Below are 14284 nucleotides of genomic sequence, written 5' to 3'. Positions count from 1 at the left end.
GGCCCTTGTAAAAGAAGAGACGCGGATCATGGGCCCCTTGACCTGAACGATGCCTGTTTGGCAATAACACCCTTTTTCCCGGGCAGAAACTGCGCGCACCCGTCGTAAATTGCGTAACCCTCGAAACGCGTCTCGACGCTCGAGAGACTGCCGCCGCCGCCACTTCCTCCCGAGAAACTCGGCGAACGTGAAAAACAAGTAGAGGCCGAAGAAGAAGAGGGAAAAGAAGAAGAGTAAGCAGAAGCAGCGACGGCCGCGGCGGCGATGGTGGTGGTTGCGGCGGTGGTGGTGGCGGCGACGGAGGCGGCAGTGACGGTGACGGCGGTAGCGACGATGGCAGAAGGAGAAGCCGCCGGACAATAAAAGAGACCTCTTTTGTTGAAATTTTTCGCATATTGCCCGCGCCGTCGGAAGTCGCGGGCCGCGTTTTCTGTATCACGCTATATGCAAATGAGACATATGCTCTCGCCGAGCCACGTAATAAATTACTCGCGTATAGGCCTAAAATTACGTACCCTGCCCTGCCACGCATGCACTGCCTCGCCTCGCTCGCTCGCTCGTTCGCGCACGGAGGCACGTAACACGTGTCATGGACGCGTACGTGTGCCCGACGCCGATCCGTGTCCGCCTGTCTTACGGAATAATACACGGGATAATACGCGCTTTTTTTTTTTACCGGACGACCCGAGCGCCGCGCGATGGTAAACTGTCCTTTCGTCGCGGCGCGACATCTTAAAGAGGTAACTCACCACCGATCGCCGCGGCGCGCCCCCGCGGCCCCTCGGAATTCCGGCCTGGTTGGCGCAAAGGGGAAGAAAAACCGCGGGCGCACGCGATAACGCGAACGCGATCGTGCTTCTTCGAACGTGTTTGCGACTTGTCTAACGATTTCCTCGGAAACGCCTCGACGGATCGGTCAGAACGCTGAAAGCTCCCCAAGGAGAGACCGCGCGCCGACGTGTATCTCGGTAAAATACACGTATTTGGCATATTCGATAAGTGTCTTTCACTTATCACACATACCGGCGACTCTTGTTGAAAGGAGATCCTTGATCATTCGTTGGACTTAACTCTTTCGTGGTCATGGCTTTTCTATAAGAGATGTGTTTTATATTGAGACGATTCTAAGAATTTTCGAGGTCGCCGATTACAAATCTGAAGTCAAGTTAGAAAAATTCAAAATGACATCCAATATGGCGAATGCAAAAAGAAATTTAATCTAATTTGTATATAAATTGCTTATTTAGGGTTTTCGAAGTCACTGATTGCAAATCTGAAATCAAAATAGCAAAATGCAAAATGCGGATCTAATATGGCGGATGCAAAAAAATTAATTTAGTTTAATTTAAATATAAATTGCTCACATAGAGTTTTCAAGGTCGTAGATTATAAAATATAAAACTAAAGATCTAGAGATCTCTGAAGTTATAAAACTTAAACTGAAAAATCAAATACTGCATCAAAATTATGAAATCTATTATAAAGAATATATATATATATATATTCTTTATAATAGATTTAATAATTTTGATGCAATATTTGATTTTTCAGTTTGAGTTTTATAACATATATATATATATATATATATATATATATATATATATATATATATATATATATATATATATATATGTGTGTGTGTGTAAAATTATTTAGCTTACATTAAATTTGGAATTGTAGAAGTATCCTGAATTTGACGAAATATAGGTTGCGCACACTTTGGTTGCACATATAAACTGTTATATACGTCTTTACCATAATTAAACGTCTTTACCATAATAATTTTTAATATTTTTTTCACAATCAAAGTTCAAGTTTATAATTTGCAATAATTCAATGACTTTTTGACAAATTATAAGGTTATTCTTTACTATCTAAAAGTTAGATTTTTAACAAATTTAAATAACTATATTTTCTCAAAAGCATTAAATTTAAGAGTACACTAATTCTTTGCACGTAGATTTCCTTTTTTAAATAAGCCAATGTATAAGTCAATAGAACTATTTGTTTTAAAATTATGATGTTTTTTCGTAAGTGAGACATATATATTCCACTGGCCATGAAAAGGTTAACTAAGACCCCCGCTTCGATCCGTTTTTCGAATATATGTTCAAATGTTTAACACATGTATATGCACATCTGTTTAAAAAAATCTGATAGAAAACGCTTCAATATAACTAAATATTTAGTCGTTTAAACGGATTCTGTAATACTGTAAAGTACGACCAGTGTATTTCTCACTGAAATACTATACTTATAACTAGTATTTCAAAGTATTCCTTGAACATGCAAAGGAAAAAAATCGTGGTGTGATATCACTGCTGATTATCCTTGGCTTGCATGATTGCCAGAAAGAGCTAATGACTCTTTCTTCTGTTTAGAGACGTATAAACGGATTCAAAGTTTGTACACGGATACACATTGTCAAAGACACGTTTAATTGCGATTGCTTTATTACACGTATTTATAAACGTACATGCTAAGAGTGCGATCCATTAGATGCTGCAAACGTTTTGAAACATTCAAAGGAAAGCCATGATTGATCTATACGACGCTTCAAAGCATTTACAGCTAATTGATCGCACCATTTAAAGGTTTTTTTCGTTTAACATGGAACATGTCTAGCTAGTCTTAACGCACAAGCTACTGAGCGTCGAATTATACGTGCTTCTCTCCCAAGAACGTATAAACATTAAGTGTTTCTGTTCACCCTCAGTTTCCGGACGCTGCGCATTTCGGCGTGTTTGTTAGAGAAAAAGAAAAGGAGAAGAGCAATCGGTAGTTAAAATAAACGTAACCCTTCAAGATTGGATTTTCGAGTGATAATTGGAAGAAGTGTCTCCGCGTACACTTGTGCAAACATCAATCAATCTTCCGGACTGTGAGCCTACTGTGTCTAGTTGCTTCGAACCAATCAGCCTGTCACCGAGAAGAAAAACCCGAAAGGACCGGCAAAAATGTAATTTCGGCACGGCTCTAGGTAGCCAGATGTCGGCTCTTTTCTTGTCGAGTTTTCGGGAAAACTCGTAAAATTGAATTTTTCATTGTAAAGTCTTGAGGTTTCGACACACAAAAAGAAACATGTTCTCGGCATGAGATTGACTGACGCATACAGTTCAATAATTATCGCAAGATTATATTTCCTCTAAATGTGGCAGCAGCGAAGAATAAAGGAGTATTCTTGTATAGAGAAGTCTAATTGGTCTAAAGGTTATGCTTGCTACGTGCTTGATTTATGTATTCATCGTGAGAGGAATAATGGGGACACAATCGCAAAACGTTCCTTTTAATGTGTAGGTATTTTTGTCTGAGTTTGGTTAAAATGTTTAATGATATTAAGATAGTTAAGACAGACAAAATTGATTTAGGAGCTGCCAAGTATGTTTCCGAACTTCTCGACATTTCGTGTTAATATTTTCCATCGAATGGTTAAACTTAAGGGGACTGGAGGGTTAGATTGCCTGAAAATCGTGCTTGTTTTTTCACAATTTTTTATGACAAACTGAATGAATATGCGAAAGTGTTATTTTAACGTGTATTTATACAACATATAAAAAGAAGAAAAATATAATTTTGATAAACAAATACTCAATATAAATGTATGGTACATGCAATTAAAATATATTTCGTTTTTTTTTTAAGGTTATCATTTTGCAGTAATATCTTGACTCTCGGTTCAGTTAAGCTGAATTTTAAGTAGAAAGTTTCCGTAAGCTTGTCATTATCGGGTGAACCACTGGCAAACTCGTGAAAATATTTAATTTTGAAATATTAATTTTTTTACTATGAAAGAACTGAAAATTGTAATAATATTCCCTTAAGATATTTGCAATTTTGTTAACTTTTATTCAATTTCTATTATAGTGATTCAATATAGTGAACAACAAGCTTACAGAAATTTTCTACCTAAAATTCAGCTTCATTGAACCACCGAGAGTTAAGATATTACTGCAAAATGACAACCTTGAAAAAAAAACGAAATATATTTTAACTGCATATACCATACACATTGTGAGTATTTGTTCATTAAAATTATATTAAATTATATTTTATACCATATACTTATTTTGTGTATTTGTTCATCAAAATTATATTTTTCTTCTCTTTATAAATACACGTCAAAATAAATACTCTTTATAAATACACGTCAAAATAACACTTTCGCATATTCATTCAGTTCGTCATAAAAAATTGTGAAAAACATGATTTTCAGGCAATCTGACCCTCTAGTCTCCTTAAGTGATGTATTGTTAGTTAGAATAAAGTTTCCTGTAAATATATGATACACTTTTTTGCATTGTTTCGAATAATAAAATAATTTTTATTCATGAAATAGTTGAAATCGAGCATAAAGACGACTGAGTTAAAGTTGGCCAGTATTTTAAGGGCCAGCAGATCATGGAGAGACTGTGAAGACCTCTCGCAGAAACCTCGAATTAAATTAGAAGATTAAGAACTATTAATCGGGAGATATATTTTATACCCGATTTTATAAATATATATGTATGTGTAGGATTCATACTGCGTGCAAGATTCGACGTACGACGATCCGATATTTAATAGTAGAATTTGTTTTCTAGAATTTCTAGCTGTCGACTCTCTTCTCTCTTCTGTTCCTTTCGTTTCCAGAAAATTAATTTTGCTATTGGATATTGGACGTCTTACGTCACACAGCAACACAAAGTGAATCCTGTATTATCTGTATAGATTGCTACATAACTTGACCCGGTGTCGGGGCAAGATGGTCACGTTGCAGCATGTTTGTGTCTCGGTTATTACAGGACAAAACGTATGGCTTACAGGTTTGTTAGTGGAATAAAAGCATTGAGGAAAACGTAATCTCTTTTATGCAGTTCATTATAGCAATTAGTTTGTGAATAATTTCGAAATTCTAAAAAGTGGTCCCGACTCCTGAAATTTGGCCTAGTCTACTTTACAACAATGTATTCTTGTATCAGGCTATGGTCAGCCAATCCTTTTTCAGGTAATCATTCATTGTTTGCTACAGATTCGGAAAATCGCTTTACGATACGCTTCTGTTCTCTCCTCGAGAAGAAAGAGAATTACGACGTGCTGAAAGAGCAAATTAAACTAGAGAGTTACGATGACGTTTCCTGTTGAAGAAAAAGGGAGCCAGTTTTTCTGTTACGGAATTTTTTTCCTTTCAAAGCGTTCACCGAATAAACACTTACAGAAGAGTTACTGATTAAAAATACCGATTGAGAAAATACCGATTATGAAAAATATCTTTTTCTCACTTTTGAGAAAATATTATACATAAAGTAAAATCTTCCCATACCTTAAAAATATATAACACAATTGAAACTCCAAATATTCAAGCTTTCCAAGAAAATCAATTTTGGGTGTACTTAGCTTAACACGTATATTATTAATTTATTTATTTATTTCCACGATGACGTTACTTGTCATTGGAACATTCATCTCGTCGTTGACTGTTTTCCTCAAAATTAAATTGACGTGTAAGAAATGCGAACATTGAATCTTTCTTAATTTAAATAGCTAACAACCAACATAGTAGAATTTCCCGCTATGAGAGAAAGGAAAGAGGTCATGCTCCTTGATCATACTCAAGATCGCACAAATGTCGCTATGCTATCTAAAGCAGAAAACACCCACGCTTCCACGTGCATTCGAGACGTGACGTCACTTGAACCCGCGGATGCACAGGCGCGAATTCTCGACGTCCGTGTAATACCGCGGGTACGACGCACGCCACTCGATGTAATATTCGATACACGCAAAACCGACCGAATGCCGATCGATATCTGCGTAATGATAAATGCGCAGGGGCTTGGCGCGCCGATATCGACATATTTATCCATGAAACTCGTCGCGTAATCGCGCACTTGTCTCTCGTACGCCATCAATCGTGGCAACCTCGTTGCACCTTCTTCGAGGCTTCTTACTCTACGTCGGCGTCGGCGTCGGCGGACATATACCTAATAATATCGTCGCTCGCACGTTCTAAGATGTTGGCGACGATCGTCGTGCTGAGGTAAGGGAAAAAATCATCGTCGTTTAATTACGGTGCACCTAGAGACGGTGCACGGCTACGTTACGACTGTTGCTAATATTAGTGCCATTCGTTGAAAGGCATTTCTGAAAAGCAATTAACGCGCGATGCACAAAAAGTGGCGTTCTTTGCTCGCGCTCGTGTTCAAACGAATTTCGCGCATCTCCTTGCTCATGCCGCATAAAAATTTCCCAAGATTTTCCCAGGCACAGCTTCCAAATAGATCGTCCAAATTTGCCCCAAAATTAGTTAACCAACTATTATCCCATTTTTAGTTAACTATTATACTCTATTATACAACTATTATACTCAAGAAGATGAGGCATCAAGAAAATGAAATATTTTTTAAATATTTTGAGTATTTTACTTGATAGCAAAATTATTAGAAAAAGTCGACATATATTCAATTTTAATGGTTCATTGTTTGTCAATTTATTTGTTCAATTCTAATGTAAAGTGAAGACCAGAAGAGAATATTGGAGAAACTTTGAGTTTCCTATTTAGAATCGCATGTTTGAATCATTGCATGTCTAACAAGTAAACCCAAAAGGTACACTCCGATTTCTTTCTAATTTAGCACAAATGTAGAAATACAAAAAAATATTTAGATGATATTTTTTCAATTTGGCCCACTTTGAGTTTCACCTCAGTAAACCTCAATTAGATCCCAGAATATGTTTTATAGATAAAAATAGGATTCTCAATTAATATTGCGATATCATAGGTCTACTTGAAACAAATTTGAATAATTTGATCGGAATCTATGTTATATTTCAGGATATTTGAGAAATGTCCATACAAGAACCAGAATTCATAATTATTTTGGAGAAATCGGACTGAATCCCAATTGGATCCCAAGAAATTTCTTACGCGGGGTAATGAGACACGCATACGACTCGCTTTGATATGCAGATGGACTTTTCAGCACTTTCTTTCTCCTCTAATCTCAGCTCACAAGTTGGCGCGTCCCGTCTCCGCGGAGTTCAACGGCGTCGTTACGTGTCGTAACCGTCGAACGCAATACGTATAATGTGGAAGCAGCTTGCCGACGTGCGAGCGAGACGCGTCGTGAACAATTGTTTTGCAATTACATAATATTTCCGGACTCGTCGCGCGTGAACCATTATTATCGGTGTCGAGAAGGTGTGTCGCACGTCAAAGAATTCTCAAGCAGAACGGAAGAAACGGCTGTTCGCTGTTCAACAATCTCTCCCTCCTCTCTCTCTCTCTCTCTCTCTCTCTCTCTCTCTCTCTCTCTCTCTCTCTGTCTCTCTGGCATGTCGCTCCGGGACATCGCAGATGCGTGATCCACGGGCGAGGAATCAATAGAAAGCTAAAGATCGCCGTAACACGTGGATTCAGGTCTTTAGCCGTGATCTCGACTGACACTTATCGCTTGACATTTCCGTCATGCGGAAACTTGCGGAACGTACAATTGGAAGAAAAGGTATTCCCTCTCCCTGTATGTATCCCGTCATAATGCTCGTCGCCGTTACTGGAGCGATGCGCGCGCAGACCATTAAAGAATTTTTCAATTACACTCAACAAATAACGCGCTTAACAAATGACTCAACCCGCGAGTAATATCGCGTCGCATCGGCATACATTATGCATTGACGATAATTAATTACATCCACGCGTCTTATTGTTGGACAAACAAGCACGATCTGTACGCTTAAGTGACAGCAATTTATATAATGCCTGTTAAAATGCCTAAAGAACCAAAATCAGAAAGAAAAATGCTGTCAAAGGGATGCTGAAGTCGGTGATAAACTCCAGAAGTATCAATAACCTGCACTGAGAGAAATTATCCGATAATAAATTAACAAACGGATATTTCCGATCAAAATACCGATAAATTTTTGTATCCTATTGAAAATCGGATGAAAAATATAGTTTATAATTTTTTTATTTTATCTCATGAAATGCCATTTTGATCGGAAATATCTGATAAAATTTAATCGTATATGCTGGTCGGATATAAAAATTGATCGGTATTTTGATCGGAAATATCCGTTTGTTAATTTTTTATCGGATAATTTCTCTCAGAGTAGAGACGATCGTCACTAACACAATCACCCCATCCTTTTCGTATCTCTTATACATAATTCCGTATAAATGTGTATTGCTTTATTTTACTATATTTAAAGGAAAACCTAACCACGCAAATATAAAAATCTTTTTGCAAATTTTTCATAATGTTTAAGCTTCTAAATTTACTTAAAAGGACAATATTCTTTTCATAAATTTACTTAAAAGTGCAATATTCTTTTCCTAAATTTTTCTTGAGAGGAGAAAATACGTGTTAGATTTTTACAAACTGCAGAACTTTTGCATTAAACAAATGTTTATGCTGACTGACAGCTTAACATATAAATTTTGATGTTTTCTATAATTTTCGTCACATATATTGAGCAATAGACCATTTTTAGACGTACTTTAATTACGTAAAAACATTTGTAAGCAAATATACGACAGCAAATATATGCAGCAAATATATCACGTAAATTGCGCAGAATAAATCATTATTTTGTCGGTCAAATCTTCAAGTATAGCATCACCTTAATCGATTCCTACAAAATTGCGCCCCCTTCGCGAAGGAGATCGCGGAATCTAAGGACTCGAGTGGACTCGAGTCGGCTTTCCGCTGACTCGTATTTTCGGCCTGCCACACCTAACGCGCCACGAAATTTGAGACGTTCCGTACGTTCTCGGGCCGCGCACGCGGCCGCCATAAAAGAGCAAAAAATAAAGCTGCGCTGAGAAAGGATCGAGCGCGCGGGCAGCGCGCTTCCTGACTCTCGCGGGGAACATCAATCAAAATTAAAGCCCGTATTCATCGCCGATACTTAAGCTCACCAATTACAAGCGAGAGGCTCTCTGATCAACGGCGCGTCTTCGCGCGCGCCTTCAATTCCGCTCGCCGGGGATTAACGCGCGCGCGTAACGCTGGAATTCCGAGCGATCGTAGAATCGCATATCCGAATGTTTGAGGCTTATTGATAAACTATCTGCGTTTCTGTCAGACGCAGGGTCCATAATAAGGGTGGATACTTCGTGTCTAAAGTAAGTTAAAAATGTCGGACAAAAATTTTTTCTTACAAGATTCTGCCTTTGAAAATTTCGATTTGTAATGTACTAAATATTTTTTTTCTATGAAATATTCTATGAAATTGGTAAGGTCAAATAAAATACGAAAACATACTGAAAATTAATCAATTTCAGTGCATTAATAAATAAGTGTATTTTCTCCTCAATTGGACTTTTATGATTATCAAGACGTGAGACAATTGATGATGGAAACTTTACAATTCTTTCAATTATTTTGATAAAGCAAATATCCTAAATTAATCATTGGATTTATATCATACAATAATGTGAATTTTTTTGTTGTGTTGATGCAGCAATAAATTCACTAAAAGTTACACAGATTTTTATGTAATATTTTGCATGACATATTTTTCAAGCAAATTTTGACTATTCTATTAAAATTTCGTCACTCTATGTGATAAAATATGTGATAATATGAGTAATATGAAACACTTATAAGTTTGCAATCTTTACAAATCGACTAATAAAGTCCACTACCAAATTTACATATACCTGTCTATTACTAAAATTTGGCTTCACGAAAGTACAGGTAAACAAGTAAAATTGTAGAACCGATGGAAATGAAATTGTCCAAACATGAAACACAAATATAAATAATGATCTACAGAACGATAGACCTAAGCATCCGAACATAATCGGCATATTTCCAACGAATATTCAAAATTGACTGTTCCCAAAGCAAAACTTCGTCAGGAAAAATTATGTTCTACATTTCCGACTTAAGGCTGGTTTCACCAACTCCGGTTACGGTCAAAATCTGACCAACGGTGTCAGGATTCCAACTGATGGACATGAGTACTTTGTCATTCTTATTCATTAAAATTTTCAGTTGGAACTCATATCAGCTTTTACCGTAACCAGAGTTGAAAACCGGCCTTTATCTTTGTATGAGGAATCACTCATTTTATGATTTTACGATGATTATGGTCGAGTTCGACATAATACTGATTATATCATGTCACAATTACACTGTGATATCTTAATATTTATATTCAAGAAATTAATGCTTTTAAAAATTTAAAATTAGTATAAAGCGCTCAAATTACTTGCTAGCGACGAAACGTCTGTGTGAAAGGTGATAGAATGAGAAATAGGACCGCGTTTCCACAGCGTTCTTCGAAACTGTTAATCGCTTTGGTTGGGTAACGTTGCCGTCGCTTGGCTCGGATCGCGGGCGCCTTGCACCGCCCAAAGCGAAGCGCTTGCAACGTAAAAAACACAACAAATACAAGATATCTAAGGTATAATACATTAAAAACGCAATTCCAATGAACTATTCTTCTTTCCCATTTAATAATAATATGAATAATTCAGAGATAACAAGAGATTGTCACAAGCATTGTCACGGGAACGATTTCTACCACTTGTTTCAATTGGACTTGGCGCGAGTATTGGCTGTCTACTAACTTTCTGCGTTATTAGAGCATTAAATAGTCAAACAAAATCCACTCCACACATGTCAATAAGAATCATAGGTTAAAACAGATTCCAATTATTGAGTCATCTTTGTCGACAAATAGCGGTTACTTTCACAAAACTATCCATCAGTCGGTGAGTGAATCGCGTGTGAATCACGCTGGAGCTTAATCTTCCTGCATTACGATACAAATAATAGTCGTTTCGTGTGACAGAGTGATATTGAGGTATCAATACCCCAAGAACCGTCGACAACCGGATAGCCATTCAATCGCGTCTCTTCTTCCTCATGAAATTTTTCTAAGAAAAGTACTCTTGTTCCTAGAACGCGTGAACCCGCAAGAACAAATAGTTCAGACGTTCGAGTGAATATCCAGAATTCCATAACTTTTACCTTGGCTGTGCTCGCCGGCGTCGAAGGTCTTGCTGGTCATTTGAAAGAGCGCGTCCAACGGACTGCCTTGTCCTGTCGTTCTCTTGCCGTTCTGTCCAGCGTGCGAGCTGTGCTGCTGCTGCGAGGTTTTCCGCTTGAATTGCTGCGGCTGTTGCGGCTGCTGCAGCGCCGGGTGATGGAGGCCGGGATGAATGCCGTGGTGGAGCGCGGCGTGATGATGGTGATGATGAGCGAGCGGATCCGGGCTACCGGAATCCGATACGGAGCTCCTGCCGGATGACGAGGAGCTGCTAAGGGGAGGCTCGCTGATGGAGCTGGACATGGACGCGAGCGACATGCCCATCAGCGAGAGATCCCGAGGCCCGGCATGGGCCGAGTGGTGATGATGGTGGTGCAGGTGGTGATGCGGATGGTGCTGTTGTTGTTGCTGTTGATGATGGTGATGATGATGGAGGTGATGGCGGTGCTGATGACCGAGGCTAGAGTCTACCGTGTCCCACGGTCGGACAATTTTCGCCTTCGGCCGGTGGGACAAGATGTCTAGGATACTGAAGGATTTGACGCCACGATCATTGGACTCCCGTTCCCTTTCTTCCTCCTCGTCCGAGTGTTGCATTTGCACCATTTTGAGGCGCTTGAGCGGCTTGAAGTAATCGTCAGTGGTGCCGGCAGTGGTCGCGCCGTTGCTGCCGGTCCTACTGTCGACGTCTTCTTCCTCTTCGTCATCATCCTCCTCGTCGTCCCTGAGCGTTGTGACGGAGTCGCCACTCTCACGGGCTCTACCACTCGCTCGCCCGTTCGACATCCTATAGTCGCCGTTGCGGGAGTAGCTCTCTTCGTCCTCTGTCATCGCGTCGCAAGGATAAGACCTTCTCGGGCTCAGGCGCTCGACGTAATCTTCCCTTGCGGACGTCACCAACTCGTCCTCCGTATTGGGTGTCACCACCACCAACGGCAAGGGACTAGGGCAGCCTACGGAAATCTCGTCGTCGTCGTCTTGCACGTCCCCTCGACTTGGAGAACCTCTGCACGACGTCCGTCGGTGCGCCGGCGAGCCGCTCATACAACCGGGCGTCGCGGCGCTGGAAGATACCGTCGTCGACGGCGACATCGTGTACGATTCCGTCATCTCCGTGGTGCACATGCCGTGCGTACAGTGAAACGTGCTAAACTGAAGTGCGATATCCCTCGGTCCACTCGGCCGCAGAACTCTTCCGTCTTTTTTTGCTCGCTAGCCAGGCCTTCTTTTTGCCAGCCGAGGCCACGGCAGATTTGAGCCCTTTAAACTACGTACATCTTCCCGACACGACCGTGCACTCTCACCTTATAATTCACGTGGTTCTCACACAACAACGAATCTCGTTCACTGGCTTAACATGTCCGAATCCCCGGCAATCCTCACGAGGATTCACCGGCTCGAGCAACACAATCGTGAAGTCTTTCTTTCTCTCTTTATCTGTTTCTGTCTCTGTCCCTCTCGCAGTCACTATCGAGAACTCGTCATCGCGACGCGCGCGAATTCTCCATCGTCGTGCCCGAGGCAGTGCGCGAGTCTCATTATCGACTTTAGGACTCGACCCCCTTCTCCCGCCGAAGCATCCTCTTCGGCTCTGCTGAACGTTCCCTCACCCCAACACTGTCACCATCGTCCCGAACGAGACACCGGATTCTCGTAGAGGAGCTTCATCACGAGCCAGTTTCGCAGCAACCTGTTCGTGGACGAGACGGATTTTGGTCTTGCTGCCGTGTTCCAAAATCCCCCTGCGCTATTTCTCACTGAAACACCAGCACAGCTACGCGCGTCCCAACGCCGTTCCCGGAGGTACCCGCAGCGAACGAGATACGCGCGCGAAACGTCAATACGTCGGCGTTTAACGAGCTTCGGAGCTAAGGAGGCAGCCGGGTGCCTCCTCTCAGACCAGTCCAAGCCGGTGACTCGAAATGATACGGGGACGGGGATTCCCGGCGCGGCGTTGGGCAGGCGCTTTCCTCTCAGCCGGTCTGGCGCACGCGTAGGAGGGTGGTGGAAGGCTCCAACCGCCGTACCAAGTCTCTTGGGTCGCTGCCACGTACCGGGCGCCACCTCCATCGTAAAGACCATGCCTCTTTTGCGGATCCAGGGGCGTGGCCAGTTGGGACTCCGCCTATCCGTTGCGGCTATGCCGGCACAGCAAAATGACGCCGCCACGGGATGGAATTTTTACGAGACGTACTTAACGTCCCACAGCGCACCGTTCGCGTAGCGCGACCGTCCTTCCTTCCTTTCGTCCTGTTTCTCTTCTCGACTACCCTCCGGAGCTCCTCTATCTCTCTTCCTCCGCTACGAATCGCGTCCTCTCGCTCTTTCAAACGCGCGGGACTGACCCTCCACGACGCGGAGGACGACTAACGAGGGCCCACCGTGATTTCGTCCCACCCGGAGTGCGTGCATTTCGGGCCTCCACTGCGCGAGAGGCCGGCTTGAGAGAGGATTATCGGGTGGAAAGTTAACGGCCGTGTCCCGATAGTGAAGCTGAGGACGACTTTGGGCCAGGCGACGAAATATCTTCTCCGATATGCGTGGCGCGCTGTATTCCGCGACGAGGAGCTGTGGACGGAATCATCTTCCGCGGTATTATATGTTATGCATTATGCATAACGTCCCTCTATAATTTCAGTTTGTCAGTTACTTCCTCCATTATTATCCGCGTCTTCTTCACTTTGCCTGCTCTCGTAGTTACTCGAATACAATATAAGTGCGAATGATGCAAGTGATGATAAGGATAACTTGGAATCTTTGCATTCGAAGTGATTCAAAAATTCAACCTTATTGTTTCCTTTATAACGAAGAGATTTCTTTCTATATTGCGAGAAATTGGTTCTGTAACACCGCAATGTCATCGATATTAGTTTAATTCAAACAAGCGGAAGTATCTGCAGTGAATTAGAGAGAAAAAAGACAGAGACAGAAAAAGAGCTGATCGTTTATAGTTGAAATTGTCAAAGGACGATGATGGCTGCCGTCAGATCGCTAGCCCGTAACTACGACATTAGAAGACTATCTCAACTATTACATACGGACCATTATCTACAGTCCGATTTGAGAATCGATTTAGCTGTGTAATTGCGGCAATCTCGTCGACAAGGTAGCAGACAGTGTTTTAGTATCGCGTCTATATTACTCTTCCGCCACAGACGTCATTAAATTGCAAAAGTTAAAAACTTTCACACGCGAAGAGCAAATGAAACCGTTTTTCCTCACTTATCTCAATTATCTTTTTCTCGATTTTCTTAGGCACATCGACAATATATCCCGCATAACACTGAGAAACTCCAATCATCTTTGATGT

The 14284-nt window shown here is 41.2% G+C and overlaps 1 protein-coding gene across 1 annotated transcript in view; it reads right to left on the bottom strand.

Moving 5' to 3' along the window:
- LOC116853482 (homeobox protein Hox-B1-like) overlaps positions 1-12881 on the bottom strand; it is a 79612-nt gene extending 66731 nt beyond the window's left edge. The window contains exon 1 of the mRNA XM_032834605.1: positions 10956-12881. Within this exon, the coding sequence (XP_032690496.1) occupies positions 10956-12099 (1144 nt within the window). The 5' untranslated portion in view covers positions 12100-12881. The remainder of the gene's footprint in view (positions 1-10955) is intronic.
- Positions 12882-14284: the final 1403 nt, after the last annotated feature.

Source organism: Odontomachus brunneus, unplaced genomic scaffold (assembly GCF_010583005.1).
Source record: "Odontomachus brunneus isolate Ranch 3 - 2012 unplaced genomic scaffold, Obru_v1 Obru_scaffold_334, whole genome shotgun sequence".
Classification (NCBI taxonomy): domain Eukaryota; kingdom Metazoa; phylum Arthropoda; class Insecta; order Hymenoptera; family Formicidae; genus Odontomachus; species Odontomachus brunneus.
The sequence above is the reverse complement of the archived record's forward strand: the minus strand, read 5'-3'. Positions and strand labels throughout refer to the sequence as shown.